The 22,264-nt window shown below is 41.8% G+C and overlaps 1 protein-coding gene across 1 annotated transcript; it reads right to left on the bottom strand.

The window, feature by feature from the left end:
- Positions 1-5,715: 5,715 nt before the first annotated feature.
- On the bottom strand, positions 5,716-8,214 carry LOC132936645 (uncharacterized). The gene is made up of 2 exons (XM_061003438.1): positions 7,356-8,214; positions 5,716-7,271 (listed from the first exon to the last, which is right to left on the bottom strand). Exons 1-2 carry the CDS (start codon positions 8,212-8,214, stop codon positions 5,716-5,718), a joined length of 2,415 nt encoding a protein of 804 aa, XP_060859421.1.
- Between the last annotated feature and the right edge of the window lie 14,050 nt (positions 8,215-22,264).

The following is a 22,264-nucleotide window of genomic DNA, read 5'->3' as shown; positions in this document are numbered from 1 at the left end:
GGTTTGATGCGTCGCCACCTTCCGGAACACGGTCGGAAAAATTATAAAAGGCACATTTGCCTGTACCGCGGCTCTACAAAAAAACGGTACCCTGGCCTGGTCTGAGGCATATTACTATGTACCCGAAAACCGTGTACACTTTTGAACTATGATCGACATATAGAGAATTTTCCTGGCTTTCTAAATATATAGATTTATTGCGTCGCCACTTTCTGGCACACGATCGGCTAAAAATTTGGACGATACGTTTGCCTTATCCGCAGATCTACGAAAAAATGGTCCCCTGGCCAGGTATGAGGCATATTACTATGTACCCGAAAGCCGTGTACACTTTTGAACTATGATCGACTTATAGAGAATTTTCCTGGCTTTCTAAATATAGAGATTTAGTGCGTCGCCACCTTCCGGAACACGGTCGGAAAAATTATAAAAGGCACATTTGCCTGTACCGCGGCTCTACAAAAAAACGGTACCCTGGCCTGGTCTGAGGCATATTAATATGTACCCGAAAACCGTGTACACTTTTGAACTATGATCGACATAAAGAGAATTTTCCTGGCTTTCCAAATATATAGATTTAATGCGTCGCCACTTTCCGGCATACGATCGGCTAAAAGTATGGACGATACGTTTCCCTGTACCGCGGCTCTACAAAAAATTGGTCCCCTGGCCTGGTCCGAGGCATATTTTTATGTACCCGAAAGCCGTGAATACTTTTGAACATGAACGACTTATGGAGAATTTTTCTGGCTTTCCAAATATATAGGTTTGATGCGTCACCACCTTCCGGAACACGGTCGGAAAAATTATAAAAGGCACATTTGCCTGTACCGCGGCTCTACAAAAAAACGGTACCCTGGCCTGATGTGAGGCATATTACTATGTACCCGAAAGCCGTGTACACTTTTTAACTATGATCGACTTATGGAGAATTTTCCTGGCTTTCCAAATATATAGGTTTGATGCGTCGCCACCTTCCGGAACACGGTAGGAAAAATTATAAATGGCACGTTTATCTGTACCGCGGCTCTACAAAAAAACGGTCCCCTGGCCTGGTCTGACGCATATTACTATGCCAACGAAAGCCTTGTACACTATTGAACTATGATCGGCTTATAGAGAAAATATCTCGCTTTCCAAATATATAGGTTTAATGAGTCGCCACCTTCCGGAACACGGTCAGAAAAATTATAAACGATACGTTTCCCTGTACCGCAGCTTTATAAAAACAACAGTCCCATGGCCTGGTCTGAGGCATATTACTATGTACCCAAAAGCCGTGTACACTTTTGAACTATGATCGACATATAGAGAATTTTCCTGGCTTTCCAAATATATAGATTTATTGCGTCGCCACTTTCCGGCACACGATCGGCTAAAAATATGGACGATACGTTTGCCTGACCCGCGGTTCTACGAAAAAACGGTCCCCTGGCCTGGTCTGACGCATATTACTATGTACCTCAAAGCCGTGTACACTTTTTAACTATGATCGACTTATAGAGAATTTTCCTGGCTTTCCAAATATATAGGTTTGATGCGTTGGCACCTTCCGGAACACGGTCGGAAAAATTATAAAAGGCACATTTGCCTGTACCGCGGCTCTACAAAAAAACGGTACCCTGGCCTGGTCTGAGGCATATTAATATGTACCCGAAAACCGTGTACACTTTTGAACTATGATCGACATAAAGAGAATTTTCCTGGCTTTCCAAATATATAGATTTAATGCGTCGCCACTTTCCGGCATACGATCGGCTAAAAGTATGGACGATACGTTTCCCTGTACCGCGGCTCTACAAAAAATTGGTCCCCTGGCCTGGTCCGAGGCATATTTTTATGTACCCGAAAGCCGTGAATACTTTTGAACATGAACGACTTATGGAGAATTTTTCTGGCTTTCCAAATATATAGGTTTGATGCGTCACCACCTTCCGGAACACGGTCGGAAAAATTATAAAAGGCACATTTGCCTGTACCGCGGCTCTACAAAAAAACGGTACCCTGGCCTGATGTGAGGCATATTACTATGTACCCGAAAGCCGTGTACACTTTTTAACTATGATCGACTTATGGAGAATTTTCCTGGCTTTCCAAATATATAGGTTTGATGCGTCGCCACCTTCCGGAACACGGTCGGAAAAATTATAAAAGGCACATTTGCCTGTACCGCGGCTCTACAAAAAAACGGTACCCTGGCCTGGTCTGAGGCATATTACTATGTACCCGAAAACCGTGTACACTTTTGAACTATGATCGACATAAAGAGAATTTTCCTGGCTTTCCAAATATATAGATTTAATGCGTCGCCACTTTCCGGCACACGATCGGCTAAAAGTATGGACGATACGTTTCCCTGTACCGCGGCTCTACAAAAAATTGGTCCCCTGGCCTGGTCCGAGGCATATTACTATGTACCCGAAAGCCATGAACACTTTTGAACATGAACGACTTATGGAGAATTTTTCTGGCTTTCCAAATATATAGGTTTGATGCGTCGCCACCTTCCGGAACACGGTCGGAAAAATTATAAAAGGCACATTTGCCTGTACCGCGGCTCTACAAAAAAACGGTACCCTGGCCTGGTCTGAGGCATATTACTATGTACCCGAAAACCGTGTACACTTTTGAACTATGATCGACATATAGAGAATTTTCCTGGCTTTCTAAATATATAGATTTATTGCGTCGCCACTTTCTGGCACACGATCGGCTAAAAATTTGGACGATACGTTAGCCTGACCCGCGGATCTACGAAAAAACGGTCCCCTGGCCTGGTCTGACTCATATTACTATGTACCTCAAAGCCGTGTACACTTTTTAACTATGATCGACTTATAGAGAATTTTCCTGGCTTTCCAAATATATAGGTTTGATGCGTCGCCACCTTCCGGAACACGGTCGGAAAAATTATAAATGGCACGTTTGCCTTATCCGCAGATCTACGAAAAAATGGTCCCCTGGCCAGGTATGAGGCATATTACTATGTACCCGAAAGCCGTGTACACTTTTGAACTATGATCGACTTATAGAGAATTTTCCTGGCTTTCTAAATATAGAGATTTAGTGCGTCGCCACCTTCCGGAACACGGTGGGAAAAATTATAAATGGCAGGTTTGCCTGTACCACGGCTCTACAAAAAAACGGTCCCCTGGCCTGGTCTGAGGCATATTACTATGTACCCGAAAACCGTGTACACTTTTGAACTATGATCGACATATAGAGAATTGTCCTGGCTTTCCAAATATATAGATTTATTGCGTCGCCACTTTCCGGCACACGATCGGCTATGTTTGATGTAGGACTAAGACCTTTAATAAAGGAAAACGTAGAATTTAAGTGGACTGTATGCTTTTATTTATAATATAATAATAATAATTGTGGAGCCGCTCGCTGTGCTCGGTACAAACTTCGATAAGCGACTAACTCGACTAATCACAAAATAATATAAGATAAATAATGACAATCGCGACAGTGTACGATAAAGCGACTCGAGCGCTAACATACTCCCGGCATTGAAAATGTTAATTTTCAACATAAACATAAAATAATAATAATTTTAGCCCAAGATACTAATTATACATATATCGTAGGCATATAAATGAATAATAAAAAAAAAAATATATAAATAATTACAATAGTAATACAAATAAATTAGTTTCAAACTCAGCGAACAAACATATTCAATAAACACGTAAATAGTATCAAAACAAATAAATAGAAAAATAAATGGCTAATAAAATATAAAAGCGCGAACAAAAAACATATGCATAATATACAATATAATTTATAAATAAAGACAAAGTAACAATGAAACGTTACATACTATAATCTGACATTATTTAATTTCATATTGTGTAATAATTAGGAATTTCATAGATTAAAAAAAAAATTTTTTTTTATACCCTTTTAATCAATATTACTCTCGAAAGGAAGTGGGCACAACGTTCGAACTGCCCTTTTCAACTTACGACCTGCTGACGTAACCTCTGCTGATCGAATGACTCCGTCGGATCCTCGATAGATTTGTTCAACTAGTCCCAATCGCCATTGCAATGGGGGTAGATTGTCCTCCTTCACTAGGACTACTGTTCCCACATTCAGCTTCGGACCTTTCTCCTTAGACCATTTGGACCTCTCTTGAAGTTGGCATAAGTACTCTTTACTCCAACGGCGCCATAACTGTTGTGAATATTGAGTAACTCTACGCCATCGTGTTAGTCGATTAACTGGTATAGCGGTTACGTCATCCTCTGGTACCGCAGTGAGAGAATCTCCTATAAGGAAGTGCCCAGGAGTGAGGGGGCTGGGATCAGAAGGATCAGTAGATAAGGTGGTTAAGGGACGCGAGTTTAAGCAGGCTTCAGCGCGCGTTAGTACAGTACATAATTCTTCATATGTTAGATGAGGTTCGCCTAATACCCTTCCTAACAGTATTTTCATAGATTTTACCGCCGCCTCCCACAGTCCACCGAAATGTGGGGAACGAGGAGGGATGAACTGCCACTTGACACCAATATTTGTGAAATTTCTTTGCAAATCTTCATGCGATTGTTTTGACTGGAATAGTTGATATATTTCTTTTAATTTATTATTGGCACCAACGAAATTTGTTGCATTATCGCTATATATGACAATGCTCTTACCACGACGGTCGAAAAAACGGTTTAACGCGTTCAAGAATGCTTTTGTCGTTAAATCGCTAACTGCCTCGATATGAACGGCCTTGGTCGATAAACACACAAAAATACATGCGTATGTTTTTATAATCGGTGATTTACGTAACGAACTAGATTTTATTAAGCACGGACCGGCGAAATCTATGCCACATTTTAAAAATGCCCGTCCTGGTTGCACGCGGTCACTGGGCAAGTCACCCATAATAGGTTGCACGAAAATAGGTTTATTACGGAAACATTTTATGCATTTGTGAACCGTATTACGCGCTAAATTTCTACCGTTAATTGGCCAGTATTTTAACCGAATAGTTGATAATAAAGCCTGGGGTCCACCGTGCATTAGAAGCATGTGCTGTTCATTAAATAACATTTTCGCAAATAAACAGTTCGCGGGTAATGCGATGGGGTGACGTTGAAAAATGTCGATTGTCGCGGCGTTTTTCAATCTGCCGCCAACGCGAATGACGCCATTACTATCGATAAATGGTCGAAGACGAAAAAGTTTACTGTGGGTCGAGACAGCCTTACCGTTCGATAGTTCCCGCAGTTCGTCAACAAAACCGATATTTTGCGTATATTTTATTAATTTCAAAGTTGCTTTTTCCAACTCTTCTGGTTGTAGCAAACCTGTTAATTTAATATTATTATTCTTACGCGTACGCACGTTATATTTTAATATATCCGACGAAGCGTCCCAGAATAAACCTAATACCTTTTTTACAGAATAATTAAGTTCGTGTTTATTTGATATTTCTATATCTTCGCTAGGTAGACTTGATGTTATTAAACTCGCGTCGTTTGATGACCATTTTCGTAACTTTAGACCGGCACTGTTCATAACCATAATCAAGCCGTCGCGTATTTTAATTACTTCCTGTTTCGTGTCGGCTCCGGTCAATATGTCGTCCATGTAAAAATCTCGATTGATAATAGGCGTGATGTATGGGTATTGTTCGTGTACCGTTTCGGCTAGTACTTGTAAACAACCTGTCGCTAAATATGATGCGGGTACTGTGCCATATGTGACCGTGTTCAGTCAATATATTTGTATAGGTTGATTAGGGTCCGTGCGCCATAATATTCTTTGATAATCGCGATGTTTATCAGTCATTAATATTTGCCGGTACATTTTAACTATGTCGGCCGTTAAAACGTAATTATGAGTTCGAAATCGTGAAATAATGTATAATAAATCGTCTTGGATAACCGGGCCCTTTAATAACACGTCATTAAGACTAATACCGTTATCTGTTTTGCAAGATGCGTCGAACACTACCCGCAACTTTGTAGACGTGCTACTGTCTTTTCTAACGGCGTGGTGGGGCAAGTAACACGTTTGATCTTCTTTTTCGAGTTCGCTCTCATCTACCCGTTCCATATGGTTTAATGACTCATACTCTTTCATAAAAGAAAAATATTCTTTCTTTAATTCCTTATCTTTTTGGAACTTACGTTCTATTGCTAAGAAGCGACGTTTTGCGATTTCGTACGACTTTCCTAGTTTTATTAAATCGACCCGAAACGGTAGGTGTACGACAAAACGTCCCTCGTCATTTCTAATAACGGTCTTATTAAAATATTCTTGACAAGTACGCTCCTCGATCGTATAAGGTGGTGTATCGCTTACGTCTTCAATCAGCCAAAATCGTTGTAATGCGTTCTCTAGCGTGGATTCACTATCGGTTGCGCTAAAAAACGTGTTCGAAGTCGATGCCTTTGATAAACTATTTTCCGATATTGCTCCAGCGGCCACCCATCCAAATACTGTTTCTTGGAATAACGGCCCAGTCGTCGAGGGACGTATTTGTCCATCACATAAAAATTGATAAAAATGCGTTGCGCCTAATAATATGTCGATTTTTTGGGGCGTACTAAAATGTGGATCGGCCAATTTAATGTTATCGGGAACGTTACATGTTGTTGTTATATTTCGCGGAGGTAATTGACCCGTGATCTTTGGTACTACTATCATTGGTAGAAATACCGCGTAATCACTTACGCGGGATTTTATTTTTAACCATACTGACGACGACGCATGTTGTACTATTTCACCGATACCGCTGATTACGTGTTTAATTTTATTTCTTTTTAAACGTAGTGTCTGCACCATCTCTTCCGTTATAAAATTTTTCTGAGACCCGGAGTCTAATAAAGCACGACATGTTGTCGTTTTCGTGTAGGGACTCACAGCTAGGGCTACTACCGTAGCTAATAACACCTGTTCACCCGACGCGAATGCGTGGGCGGTCACCGTGCTTAAGGCAGGTGTTTCTCCCTCAGTTTTACTGTTTGCTTCTGATGTTTCACTCGTTGAATTTGGTTGGTGTTTGTAATTGTTTATGTGTAACATTGTATTATGTGGCTTGGAACACCTTAGACAATTTCGCCCAAGACATTTCCTTTTGTCGTGACGCCGGAGGCAAATGTTGCACAAATTAAGGTCGTTTACCTTTTTAATTCGGTCGATCGCTGATAGTGCGATAAACTTGGGACACTTGTATATAGTGTGCGATAGTTGACATACGTAACATTTTATTTCCGAGGTGTTGACAAATGAAGTAGATGATGTGGTATTTTTTGTGCCTTTTTTACCTGTGTAATTATTATTTTCGTTAACATTTTTCGAAACACTGCATATTTTTTTAGACGATTCAACAGCTTCTAATACGTGGAAACGTGCTTCTAAAAATTCGATTAATTCGTCGACCTTTTTGATTTCGTCTCTCCCGCACTTCGTTTCCCAATCGCTTATAGTGACTGCGTCTAATTTAGTACATATAATATGTGTTAACAACGGTCCCCACTCTGACGGTTGTTGATCCAATGCTCTTAAGGCCGATATATGACCACGTAAACCATCTGAAAATTGTCGCAAGCCCGTGGACGAACTCGCTTTGACTGTAGGTAAATCACAAATACCTTTTACGTGTGTTTGTACTAATAATTTTTTATTATTGTATCTCGTAACCAAACTGTTCCAAACGTGTTCATAATTATTAACTGTGGTCTCTAGGTTCTTGACACAGTTCGCCGCATCGTCAGATAGTGACGCACGTAAATGAATAAATTTTTCTATTGTTGTCAGGTGTTTGTTATTGTGAACCAGTGCGGTGTATATATCATAGAACGGAGCCCATTCGGAGTATACACCTGAGAACACGGGTATTTGTAACGCAGCTAATTTTATCGATGGTACGGCATTACTTATCTCTCTTACACCGTTTTTTTCTTTTCCTACTTGTGTGTCGATGGACAAGTTTTCTTTTATTTCTGATTGTTGAAGTCTCTCTTCCGCTTTGGCCATTGCCTTGAAATATAACTCTTCGAAATCTACTTGATATTCTTCATGTTCATTTGCATCTTCCTCATCCCGAATCTCCGACTGTACCTGTTGAAACTCTTCCCATGCTTCTTCAATCTTTGGTCGTCGTATACTTATTTGCTTAGGATCATTGTCCGGAGTAGACACATACGTCCAAAATCGTGTTAAATTGCCTCTAATTTGTCCTCGCCGCGCTTTTAGAGTGTTTACCATTTTGCCGATATAAATTAATATAATAAATATGTGACAGCTGGCAACTGATAATTTACGGTATATAGAGGGTTAAGAAATATATAGGCTATAGCGTAATAAGACGTAATTATACCTAACTAGCGGTCTATTTACCAATTCGTAAAGAGATTATACTATAACGACGGCAGAATTTTAGCGATAAGAATTTGACTAGGTATGCGCTTTTGAACGTTTTGATCGTTCGTTTTCTACGCTGAAATAATATCGTAATCGTTCGTATCTCCAACAATTATCGCATTTATTTTACGAGTTGACTGTTGTACTGTACATAACGCGGCTGATTACACTCGATGTCGGGATAGGAATATCGGGAATTTTTATGAACGTATTTTAAAAATACTAGGGAATTGAGATTCTCTTACCTTACATTTGTCTTCATCAAGATGACCTTGGCACGGGAAACGATCTTCTTCGAGCTTCTCGAACGGGTACACGTGAAATATAATATTAACTGGACCACAATACTATACTTTTTACGTTTCATACGCACAAGAATATATTCCAACGTATATTCTTTCGATAGATATAAATTTTAATATTATACTCTTCAAATCACGAGAAACTGCACGCGCGAATATACTTTGGTTTAATATAACTAAGATAATATTTTATTATTTTATATACGACTATATTATTCTTAATATTTTAACGAAAACGACGTTCACGTGCGAATCTTTTTCGACAAGGCTATAATTTTTTTTTATTACGCCTATTTAACCGCACGCACGTGACTTTTAACCGACGCACTCAAAATAAACACAACTATAATTACTATATTATACGGTTTCCGTCCGGTTCGAATGGACCATGTTTGATGTAGGACTAAGACCTTTAATAAAGGAAAACGTAGAATTTAAGTGGACTGTATGCTTTTATTTATAATATAATAATAATAATTGTGGAGCCGCTCGCTGTGCTCGGTACAAACTTCGATAAGCGACTAACTCGACTAATCACAAAATAATATAAGATAAATAATGACAATCGCGACAGTGTACGATAAAGCGACTCGAGCGCTAACAGGCTAAAAGTATGGACGATACGTTTCCCTGTACCGCGGCTCTACAAAAAATTGGTCCCCTGGCCTGGTCCGAGGCATATTACTATGTACCCGAAAGCCGTGAATACTTTTGAACATGAACGACTTATGGAAAATTTTTCTGGCTTTACAAATATATAGGTTTGATGCGTCGCCACCTTCCGGAACACGGTCGGAAAAATTATAAATGGCAGGTTTGCCTGTACTGCAGCTCTACAAAAAAATGGTCCCCTGGCCTGGTCTGACGCATATTACTATGCCACCGAAAGCCTTGTACACTATTGAACTATGATCGGCTTATAGAGAAAAATTCTGCCTTTCCAAATATATAGGTTTAATGCGTCACCACTTTCCGGCACACGATCGGGAAAAAGTATAGACGATACGTTTGCCTTATCCGCGGATCTACGAAAAAACGGTCCCCTGGCCTGGTCTGAGACATATTACTATGTACCCGAAAGCCGTGAACACTTTTAAACATGAACGACTTATGGAGAATTTTTCTGGCTTTCCAAATATATAGGTTTGATGCGTCGCCACCTTCCGGAACACGGTCGGAAAAATGATAAACGATACGTTTTCCTGTACCACGGCTCTACAAAAAAACGGTCCCCTGGCCTGGTCTGAGGCATATTACTATGTACCCGAAAGCCGTTTACAGTTTTTAACTATGATTGACTTATAGAGAAAATATTTCGCTTTCCAAATATATAGGTTTAATGAGTCGCCACCTTCCGGAACACGGTCGGAAAAATTATAAAAGGCACTTTTGCCTGTACCGCGGCTCTACAAAAAAACGGTACCCTGGCCTGGTCTGAGGCATATTACTATGTACCCGAAAACCGTGTACACTTTTGAACTATGATCGACATAAAGAGAATTTTCCTGGCTTTCCAAATATATAGATTTAATGCGTCGTCACTTTCCGGCACACGATCGGCTAAAAGTATGGACGATACGTTTCCCTGTACCGCGGCTCTACAAAAAATTGGTCCCCTGGCCTGGTCCGAGGCATATTACTATGTACCCGAAAGCCGTGAACACTTTTGAACATGAACGACTTATGGAGAATTTTTCTGGCTTTCCAAATATATAGGTTTGATGCGTCGCCACCTTCCGGAACACGGTCGGAAAAATTATAAATGGCACGTTTGCCTTATCCGCAGATCTACGAAAAAATGGTCCCCTGGCCTGGTATGAGGCATATTACTATGTACCCGAAAGCCGTGTACACTTTTGAACTATGATCGACTTATAGAGAATTTTCCTGGCTTTCTAAATATAGAGATTTAGTGCGTCGCCACCTTCCGGAACACGGTGGGAAAAATTATAAATGGCAGGTTTGCCTGTACCACGTCTCTACAAAAAAACGGTCCCCTGGCCTGGTCTGAGGCATATTACTATGTACCCGAAAGCCGTGTACACTTTTTAACTATGATCGACATATAGAGAATTTTCCTGGCTTTCCAAATATATAGGTTTGATGCGTCGCCACATTCCGGAACACGGTCGGAAAAATTATAAATAACACGTTTGACGGTACCGCGGCTCTACAAAAAAACGGTCCCCTGGCCTGGTCTGACGCATATTACTATGCCACCGAAAGCCTTGTACACTATTGAACTATGATCGGCTTATAGAGAAAAAAAAAGGATTTCCAAATATATAGGCTTAATGAGTCGCCACTTTCCGGCACACGATCGGCAAAAAGTATGGACGATACGTTTGCCTGACCCGCGAATCTACGAAAAAACGGTCCCCTGGCCTGGTCTGACGCATATTACTATGTACCCGAAAGCTGTGTACACTTTTGACCTATGATCGACATATAGAGAATTTTCCTGGCTCTGCAAATATATAGATTTATTGCGTCGCCACTTTCCGGCACACGATCGGCTAAAAATATGGACGATACGTTTTCCTGTTCCGCGGATCTACGAAAAAACGGTCCCCTGGCCTGGTCTGACGCATAATACTATGTACCTTAAAGCCGTGTACACTTTTGAACTATGATCGACTTATAGAGAATTTTCCTGGCTTTCCAAATATATAGGTTTGATGCGTCGCCACCTTCCGGAACACGGTCGGAAAAATTATAAAAGGCACATTTGCCTGTACCGCGGCTCTACAAAAAAACAGTACCCTGGCCTGGTCTGAGGCATATTACTATGTACCCGAAAACCGTGTACACTTTTTAACTATGATCGACATAAAGAGAATTTTCCTGGCTTTCCAAATATATAGATTTAATGCGTCGTCACTTTCCGGCACACGATCGGCTAAAAGTATGGACGATACGTTTCCCTGTACCGCGGCTCTACAAAAAATTGGTCCCCTGGCCTGGTCCGAGGCATATTACTATGTACCCGAAAGCCGTGAACACTTTTGAACATGAACGACTTATGGAGAATTTTTCTGGCTTTCCAAATATATAGGTTTGATGCGTCGCCACCTTCCGGAACACGGTCGGAAAAATTATAAATGGCACGTTTGCCTTATCCGCAGATCTACGAATAAATGGTCCCCTGGCCTGGTATGAGGCATATTACTATGTACCCGAAAGCCGTGTACACTTTTGAACTATGATCGACTTATAGAGAATTTTCCTGGCTTTCTAAATATAGAGATTTAGTGCGTCGCCACCTTCCGGAACACGGTGGGAAAAATTATAAATGGCAGGTTTGCCTGTACCACGGCTCTACAAAAAAACGGTCCCCTGGCCTGGTCTGAGGCATATTACTATGTACCCGAAAGCCTTGTACACTTTTTAACTATGATCGACATATAGAGAATTTTCCTGGCTTTCCAAATATATAGGTTTGATGCGTCGCCACATTCCGGAACACGGTCGGAAAAATTATAAATAACACGTTTGACTGTACCGCGGCTCTACAAAAAAACGGTCCCCTGGCCTGGTCTGACGCATATTACTATGTACCTTAAAGCCGTGTACACTTTTTAACTATGATCGACTTATAGAGAATTTTCCTGGCTTTCCAAATATATATGTTTGATGCGTCGCCACCTTCCGGAACACGGTCGGAAAAATTATAAAAGGCACATTTGCCTGTACCGCGGCTCTACAAAAAAACGGTACCCTGGCCTGGTCTGAGGCATATTACTATGTACTCGAAAACCGTGTACACTTTTGAACTATGATCGACATATAGAGAATTGTCCTGGCTTTCCAAATATATAGATTTATTGCGTCGCCACTTTCCGGCACACGATCGGCTAAAAGTATGGACGATACGTTTCCCTGTACCGCGGCTCTACGAAAAAACGGTCCCCTGGCCTGGTCTGAGACATATTACTATGTACCCGAAAGCCGCGAACACTTTTAAACATGAACGACTTATGGAGAATTTTTCTGGCTTTCCAAATATATAGGTTTGATGCGTCGCCACCTTCCGGAACACGGTCGGAAAAATGATAAACGATACGTTTTCCTGTACCACGGCTCTACAAAAAAACGATCCCCTGGCCTGGTCTGAGGCATATTACTATGTACCCGAAAGCCGTTTACACTTTTTAACTATGATCGACTTATAGAGAAAATATTTCGCTTTCCAAATATATAGGTTTAATGAGTCGCCACTATCCGGAACACGGTCGGATAAATTATAAATGGCACGTTTGCCTTATCCGCAGATCTACGAAAAAATGGTCCCCTGGCCTGGTATGAGGCATATTACTATGTACCCGAAAGCCTTGTACACTTTTTAACTATGATCGACATATAGAGAATTTTCCTGGCTTTCCAAATATATAGGTTTGATGCGTCGCCACATTCCGGAACACGGTCGGAAAAATTATAAATAACACGTTTGACTGTACCGCGGCTCTACAAAAAAACGGTCCCCTGGCCTGGTCTGACGCATATTACTGTGCCACCGAAAGCCTTGTACACTATTGAACTATGATCGGCTTATAGAGAAAAAAAAAGGATTTCCAAATATATAGGCTTAATGAGTCGCCACTTTCCGGCACACGATCGGCAAAAAGTATGGACGATACGTTTGCCTGACCCGCGAATCTACGAAAAAACGGTCCCCTGGCCTGGTCTGACGCATATTACTATGTACCCGAAAGCCGTGTACACTTTTGACCTATGATCGACATATAGAGAATTTTCCTGGCTCTGCAAATATATAGATTTATTGCGTCGCCACTTTCCGGCACACGATCGGCTAAAAATATGGACGATACGTTTTCCTGTTCCGCGGATCTACGAAAAAACGGTCCCCTGGCCTGGTCTGACGCATATTACTATGTACCTTAAAGCCGTGTACACTTTTTAACTATGATCGACTTATAGAGAATTTTCCTGGCTTTCCAAATATATATGTTTGATGCGTCGCCACCTTCCGGAACACGGTCGGAAAAATTATAAAAGGCACATTTGCCTGTACCGCGGCTCTACAAAAAAACGGTACCCTGGCCTGGTCTGAGGCATATTACTATGTACTCGAAAACCGTGTACACTTTTGAACTATGATCGACATATAGAGAATTGTCCTGGCTTTCCAAATATATAGATTTATTGCGTCGCCACTTTCCGGCACACGATCGGCTAAAAGTATGGACGATACGTTTCCCTGTACCGCGGCTCTACGAAAAAACGGTCCCCTGGCCTGGTCTGAGACATATTACTATGTACCCGAAAGCCGCGAACACTTTTAAACATGAACGACTTATGGAGAATTTTTCTGGCTTTCCAAATATATAGGTTTGATGCGTCGCCACCTTCCGGAACACGGTCGGAAAAATGATAAACGATACGTTTTCCTGTACCACGGCTCTACAAAAAAACGATCCCCTGGCCTGGTCTGAGGCATATTACTATGTACCCGAAAGCCGTTTACACTTTTTAACTATGATCGACTTATAGAGAAAATATTTCGCTTTCCAAATATATAGGTTTAATGAGTCGCCACTATCCGGAACACGGTCGGATAAATTATAAATGGCACGTTTGCCTTATCCGCAGATCTACGAAAAAATGGTCCCCTGGCCTGGTATGAGGCATATTACTATGTACCCGAAAGCCGTGTACACTTTTGAACTATGATCGACTTATAGAGAATTTTCCTGGCTTTCTAAATATAGAGATTTAGTGCGTCGCCACCTTCCGGAACACGGTGGGAAAAATTATAAATGGCAGGTTTGCCTGTACCACGGCTCTACAAAAAAACGGTCCCCTGGCCTGGTCTGAGGCATATTACTATGTAACGAAAGCCGTGTACACTTTTTAACTATGATCGACATATAGAGAATTTTCCTGGCTTTCCAAATATATAGGTTTGATGCGTCGCCACATTCCGGAACACGGTCGGAAAAATTATAAATAATACGTTTGACTGTACCGCGGCTCTACAAAAAAACGGTCCCCTGGCCTGGTCTGACGCATATTACTATGCCACCGAAAGCCTTGTAAACTATTGAACTATGATGGCTTATAGAGAAAAAAAAAGGATTTCCAAATATATAGGTTTAATGAGTCGCCACTTTCCGACACACGATCGGCAAAAAGTATGGACGATACGTTTGCCTGACCCGCGAATCTACGAAAAAACGGTCCCCTGGCCAGGTCTGACGCATATTACTAAAGCCGTGTACACTTCTGAAGTATGAACGACTTATGGATAATTTTCTTATCTTTCCGAATATATATGTTTAATGTGTCGCCACCTTCCAGAACACGGTCGGAAAAATTATAGAAGGCACGTTTGCATGTACCGCGGCTCTACAAAAAAACGGTCCCCTGGCCTGGTCTGACGCATATTACTATGTACCCGAAAGCCGTGTACACTTTTTAACTATGATCCACTTATGGAGAATTTTTCTAGCTTTCCAAATATATAGGATTGATGCGTCGCCACCATCCGGAACACCGTCGGAAAAATTTTAAATGGCACGTTTCTTTGTACCGTGGCTCTACAAAAAAACGGTCCCCTGGCCTGGTCTGACGCATATTACTATGCCATCGAAAGCCTTGTACAATATTGAACTATGATCGGCTTATAAAGAAAATATCTGGCTTTCCAAATATATAGGTTTAATGAGTCGCCAATTTCCGGCACACGGTCGGAAAAATTATAAAAGGCACGTTTGCCTGTACCGCGGCTCTACAAAAAAACGGTCCCCTGGCCTGGTCTGAGGCATATTACTATGTACCCGAAAGCCGTGTACACTTTTTAACTATGATCGACTTATGGAGAAGTTTTCTGGCGTTCCAAATATATAGGTTTGATGCGTCACCACCTTCCAGAACACGGTCGGAGAAATGATAAACGATACGTTTTCCTGTACCACGGCTCTACAAAAAAACGGTCCCCTGGCCTGGTCTGAGGCATATTACTATGTACCCGAAAGCCGTGAACACTTTTGAACATGAACGACTTATGGAGAATTTTTCTGGCTTTCCAAATATATAGGTTTGATGCGTCGCCACCTTCCGGAACACGGTCGGAAAAATTATAAATGGCACGTTTGCCTTATCCGCAGATCTACGAAAAAATGGTCCCCTGGCCTGGTATGAGGCATATTACTATGTACCCGAAAGCCGTGTACACTTTTTAACTATGATCGACATATAGAGAATTTTCCTGGCTTTCCAAATATATAGGTTTGATGCGTCGCCACATTCCGGAACACGGTCGGAAAAATTATAAATAACACGTTTGACTGTACCGCGGCTCTACAAAAAAACGGTCCCCTGGCCTGGTCTGACGCATATTACTATGCCACCGAAAGCCTTGTACACTATTGAACTATGATCGGCTTATAGAGAAAAAAAAAGGATTTCCAAATATATAGGTTTAATGAGTCGCCATTTTCCGGCACACGATCGGCAAATAGTATGGACGATACGTTTGCCTGACCCGCGAATCTACGAAAAAACGGTCCCCTGGCCTGGTCTGACGCATATTACTATGTACCCGAAAGCCGTGAACACTTTTGACCTATGATCGACATATAGAGAATTTTCCTGGCTTTCCAAATATATAGATTTATTGCGTCGCCACTTTCCGGCACACGATCGGCTAAAAATATGGACTATACGTTTTCCTGTTCCGCGGATCTACGAAAAAACGGTCCCCTGGCCTGGTCTGACGCATATTACTATGTACCTTAAAGCCGTGTACACTTTTTAACTATGATCGACTTATAGAGAATTTTCCTGGCTTTCCAAATATATAGGTTTGATGCGTCGCCACCTTCCGGAACACGGTCGGAAAAATTATAAAAGGCACATTTGCCTGTACCGCGGCTCTACAAAAAAACGGTCCCCTGGCCTGGTCTGAGACATATTACTATGTACCCGAAAGCCGTGAACACTTTTAAACATGAACGACTTATGGAGAATTTTTCTGGCTTTCCAAATATATAGGTTTGATGCGTCGCCACCTTCCGGAACACGGTCGGAAAAATGATAAACGATACGTTTTCCTGTACCACGGCTCTACAAAAAAACGATCCCCTGGCCTGGTCTGAGGCATATTACTATGTACCCGAAAGCCGTTTACACTTTTTAACTATGATCGACTTATAGAGAAAATATTTCGCTTTCCATATATATAGGTTTAATGAGTCGCAACCTTCCGGAACATGGTCGGAAAAATTATAAATGGCACGTTTGCCTTATCCGCAGATCTACGGAAAAATGGTCCCCTGGCCTGGTATGAGGCATATTACTATGTACCCGAAAGCCGTGTACACTTTTTAACTATGATCCACTTATGGAGAATTTTTCTAGCTTTCCAAATATATAGGTTTGATGCGTCGCCACCATCCGGAACACCGTCGGAAAAATTTTAAATGGCACGTTTCTTTGTACCGTGGCTCTACAAAAAAACGGTCCCCTGGCCTGGTCTGACGCATATTACTATGCCACCGAAAGCCTTGTACAATATTGAACTATGATCGGCTTATAGAGAAAATATCTGGCTTTCCAAATATATAGGTTTAATGAGTTGCCAATTTCCGGCACACGGTCGGAAAAATTATAAAAGGCACGTTTGCCTGTACCGCGGCTTTACAAAAAAACGGTCCCCTGGCCTGGTCTGAGGCATATTACTATGTACCCGAAAGCCGTGTACACTTTTTAACTATGATCGACTTATGGAGAAGTTTTCTGGCGTTCCAAATATATAGGTTTGATGCGTCACCACCTTCCAGAACACGGTCGGAGAAATGATAAACGATACGTTTTCCTGTACCACGGCTCTACAAAAAAACGGTCCCCTGGCCTGGTCTGACGCATATTACTATGCCACCGATAGCCTTGTACACTATTGAACTATGATCGGCTTATAGAGAAAAATTCTGGCTTTCCAAATATATAGGTTTAATGCGTCACCACTTTCCGGCACACGATCGGGAAAAAGTATGGACGATACGTTTGCCTTATCCGCGGATCTACGAAAAAACGGTCCCCTGGCCTGGTCTGACGCATATTACTATGCCACCGAAAGCCTTGTACACTATTGAACTATGATCGGCTTATAGAGAAAAATTCTGGCTTTCCAAATATATAGGTTTAATGCGTCACCACTTTCCGGCACACGATCGGGAAAAAGTATGGACGATACGTTTGCCTTATCCGCGGATCTACGAAAAAACGGTCCCCTGGCCTGGTCTGAGACATATTACTATGTACCCGAAAGCCGTGTACACTTTTGAACTATGAACGACTTATGGAGAATTTTTCTGGCTTTCTAAATATATAGGTTTGATGCGTCGCCACCTTCCGGAACACGGTCGGATAAATTATAAATGGCACGTTTGCCTGTACCACGGCTCTACAAAAAAAAGGTCCCCTGGCCTGGTCTGACGCATATTACTATGCCACCGAAAGTCTTGTACACTATTGAACTATGATCGGCTTATAGAGAATTTTCCTGGCTTTCCAAATATATAGGTTTAATGCGTCGCCACTTTCCGGCACACGATCGGCAAAAAGAATGGACGATACGTTTGCCTGTAATTCGGCTCTACAAAAAAACGATCCCATGGCCTGGTCTGAGGCCTATTACTATGTACCCGAAAACCGTGTACCCTTTTGAACTATGATCGACATATAGAGAATTTTCCTGGCTTTCCAAATATATAGATTAAATGCGTCGCCACTTTCTGGAACACGGTCGGAAAAATTAAAAATGGCACGTTTGCCTTATCCGCGGATCTACGAAAAAACGGTCCCCTGGCCTGGTATGAGGCATATTACTATGTACCCGAAAGCCGTGTACACTTTTGAACTATGATCGACTTATAGAGAATTTTCCTGGCTTTCTAAATATATAGATTTAGTGCGTCGCCACTTTCCGGAACACGGTCGGAAAAATTATAAATGGCAGGTTTGCCAGTACCACAGCTCTACAAAAAAACGGTCGCCTGGCCTGGTCTCAGGCATATTACTATGTACCCGAAAGCCGTACACACTTTTTAACTATGATCGACTTATAGAGATTTTTCCTGGCTTTCCAAATATATAGGTTTAATGTGTCACCGCTTTTTTGCACACGATCGGCAAAAAGTATGGACGATACATTTGCCTGTACTGCAGCTCTACAAAAAAACGGTCCCCTGGCCTGGTCTGAGGTATATTACTATATACTCGAAATCCGTGCACACTTTTAACCTATGAACGACTTATGGAGAATTTTTCTGGCTTTCTAAATATATAGGTTTGATGCGTCGCCACCTTCCGGAACACGGTCGGAAAAATTATAAATGGCACGTTTGCCTGTACCACGACTCTACAAAAAAAAGGTCCCCTGGCCTGGTCTGACGCATATTACTATGCCACCGAAAGCCTTGTATACTATTGAATTATGATCGGCTTATAGAGAAAAATTCTGGCTTTCCAAATATATAGGTTTAATGCGTCACCACTTTCCGGCACACGATCGGGAAAAAGTATGGACGATACGTTTGCCTGTAATTCGGCTCTACAAAAAAACGGTCCCATGGCCTGGTCTGAGGCCTATTACTATGTACCCGAAAGCCGTGTACACTTTTGAACTATGATCGACTTATAGAGAATTTTCCTGGCTTTCTAAATATATAGATTTAGTGCGTCGCCACCTTCCGGAACACGGTCGGAAAAATTATAAATGGCACGTTTGCCTTATCCGCGGATCTACAAAAAAACGGTCCCCTGGCCTGGTATGAGGCATATTACTATGTACCCGAAAGCCGTGTACACTTTCGAACTATGATCGACTTATAGAGAATTTTCCTGGCTTTCTAAATATATAGATTTAGTGCGTCGCCACCTTCCGGAACACGGTCGGAAAAATTATAAATGGCAGGTTTGCCAGTACCACAGCTCTACAAAAAAACGGTCGCCTGGCCTGGTCTCAGGCATATTACTATGTACCCGAAAGCCGTACAAACTTTTTAACTATGATCGACTTATAGAGAATTTTCCTGGCTTTCCAAATATATAGGTTTAATGTGTCACCACTTTTTTGCACACGATCGGCAAAAAGTATGGACGATACGTTTGCCTTATCCGCGGATCTACGAAAAAACAGTCCCCTGGCCTGGTCTGAGGCCTATTACTATGTACCCGAAAACCGTGTACACTTTTGAACTATGATCGACATATAGAGAATTTTCCTGGCTTTCTAAATATATAGGTTTAATGCGTCACCACTTTCCGGCACACGATCGGGAAAAAGTATGGACGATACGTTTGCCTTATCCGCGGATCTACGAAAAAACGGTCCCCTGGCCTGGTCTGAGACATATTACTATGTACCCGAAAGCCGTGTACACTTTTGAACTATGATCGACTTATAGAGAATTTTCCTGGCTTTCTAAATATATAGATTTAGTGCGTCTTCACCTTCCGGAACACGGTCGGAAAAATTATAAATTGCACGTTTGCCTTATCCGCGGATCTACGAAAAAACGGTCCCCTGGCCTGGTATGAGGCATATTACTATGTACCCGAAAGCCGTGTACACTTTTGAATTATGATCGACTTATAGAGAATTTTCCTGGCTTTCTAAATATATAGATTTAGTGCGTCAGCACCTTCCGGAACACGGTCGGAAAAATTATAAATGGCATGATTGCCTGTACCACGACTCTACAAAAAAACGGTCCCCTGGCCTGGTCTGACGCATATTACTATGCCACCGATAGCCTTGTACACTATTGAACTATGATCGGCTTATAGAGAAAAATTCTGGCTTTCCAAATATATAGGTTTAATGCGTCACCACTTTCCGGCACACGATCGGGAAAAAGTATGGACGATACGTTTGCCTTATCCGCGGATCTACGAAAAAACGGTCCCCTGGCCTGGTCTGAGGCATATTACTATTTACCCGAAAGCCGTGTACACTTTTGAACTATGATTGACTTATAGAGAATTTTCCTGGCTTTCTATATATATAGATTTAGTGCGTCGCCACCTTCCGGAACACGGTCGGAAAAATTACAAATGGCACGTTTGCCTTATCCGCGGATCTACGAAAAAACGGTCCCCTGACCTGGTATGAGGCATATTACTGTGTACCCGAAAGCCGTGTACACTTTTGAACTATGATCGACTTATAGAGAATTTTCCTGGCTTTCTAAATATATAGATTTAGTGCGTCGCCACATTCCGGAACACGGTCGGAAAAATTATAAATGGCACGTTTGCCTTATCCGCGGATCTACGAAAAAACGGTCCCCTGGCCTGGTCTGACGCATATTACTATGCCACCGATAGCCTTGTACACTATTGAACTATGATCGGCTTATAGAGAAAAATTCTGGCTTTCCAAATATATAGGTTTAATGCGTCACCACTTTCCGGCACACGATCGGGAAAAAGTATGGACGATACGTTTGCCTTATCCGCGGATCTACGAAAAAACGGTCCCCTGGCCTGGTCTGACGCATATTACTATGCCACCGAAAGCCTTGTACACTATTGAACTATGATCGGCTTATAGAGAAAAATTCTGGCTTTCCAAATATATAGGTTTAATGCGTCACCACTTTCCGGCACACGATCGGGAAAAAGTATGGACGATACGTTTGCCTTATCCGCGGATCTACGAAAAAACGGTCCCCTGGCCTGGTCTGAGACATATTACTATGTACCCGAAAGCCGTGTACACTTTTGAACTATGAACGACTTATGGAGAATTTTTCTGGCTTTCTAAATATATAGGTTTGATGCGTCGCCACCTTCCGGAACACGGTCGGATAAATTATAAATGGCACGTTTGCCTGTACCACGGCTCTACAAAAAAAAGGTCCCCTGGCCTGGTCTGACGCATATTACTATGCCACCGAAAGCCTTGTACACTATTGAACTATGATCGGCTTATAGAGAATTTTCCTGGCTTTCCAAATATATAGGTTTAATGCGTCGCCACTTTCCGGCACACGATCGGCAAAAAGAATGGACGATACGTTTGCCTGTAATTCGGCTCTACAAAAAAACGATCCCATGGCCTGGTCTGAGGCCTATTACTATGTACCCGAAAACCGTGTACCCTTTTGAACTATGATCGACATATAGAGAATTTTCCTGGCTTTCCAAATATATAGATTAAATGCATCGCCACTTTCCGGAACACGGTCGGAAAAATTAAAAATGGCACGTTTGCCTTATCCGCGGATCTACGAAAAAACGGTCCCCTGGCCTGGTATGAGGCATATTACTATGTACCCGAAAGCCGTGTACACTTTTGAACTATGATCGACTTATAGAGAATTTTCCTGGCTTTCTAAATATATAGATTTAGTGCGTCGCCACTTTCCGGAACACGGTCGGAAAAATTATAAATGGCAGGTTTGCCAGTACCACAGCTCTACAAAAAAACGGTCGCCTGGCCTGGTCTCAGGCATATTACTATGTACCCGAAAGCCGTACACACTTTTTAACTATGATCGACTTATAGAGATTTTTCCTGGCTTTCCAAATATATAGGTTTAATGTGTCACCACTTTTTTGCACAC

This window comes from Metopolophium dirhodum, chromosome 1 (assembly GCF_019925205.1).
Source record: "Metopolophium dirhodum isolate CAU chromosome 1, ASM1992520v1, whole genome shotgun sequence".
Classification (NCBI taxonomy): Eukaryota; Metazoa; Arthropoda; class Insecta; order Hemiptera; family Aphididae; genus Metopolophium; species Metopolophium dirhodum.
Note: the sequence above shows the minus strand (reverse complement) of the source record. Positions and strands in the feature narration are given on the sequence as shown.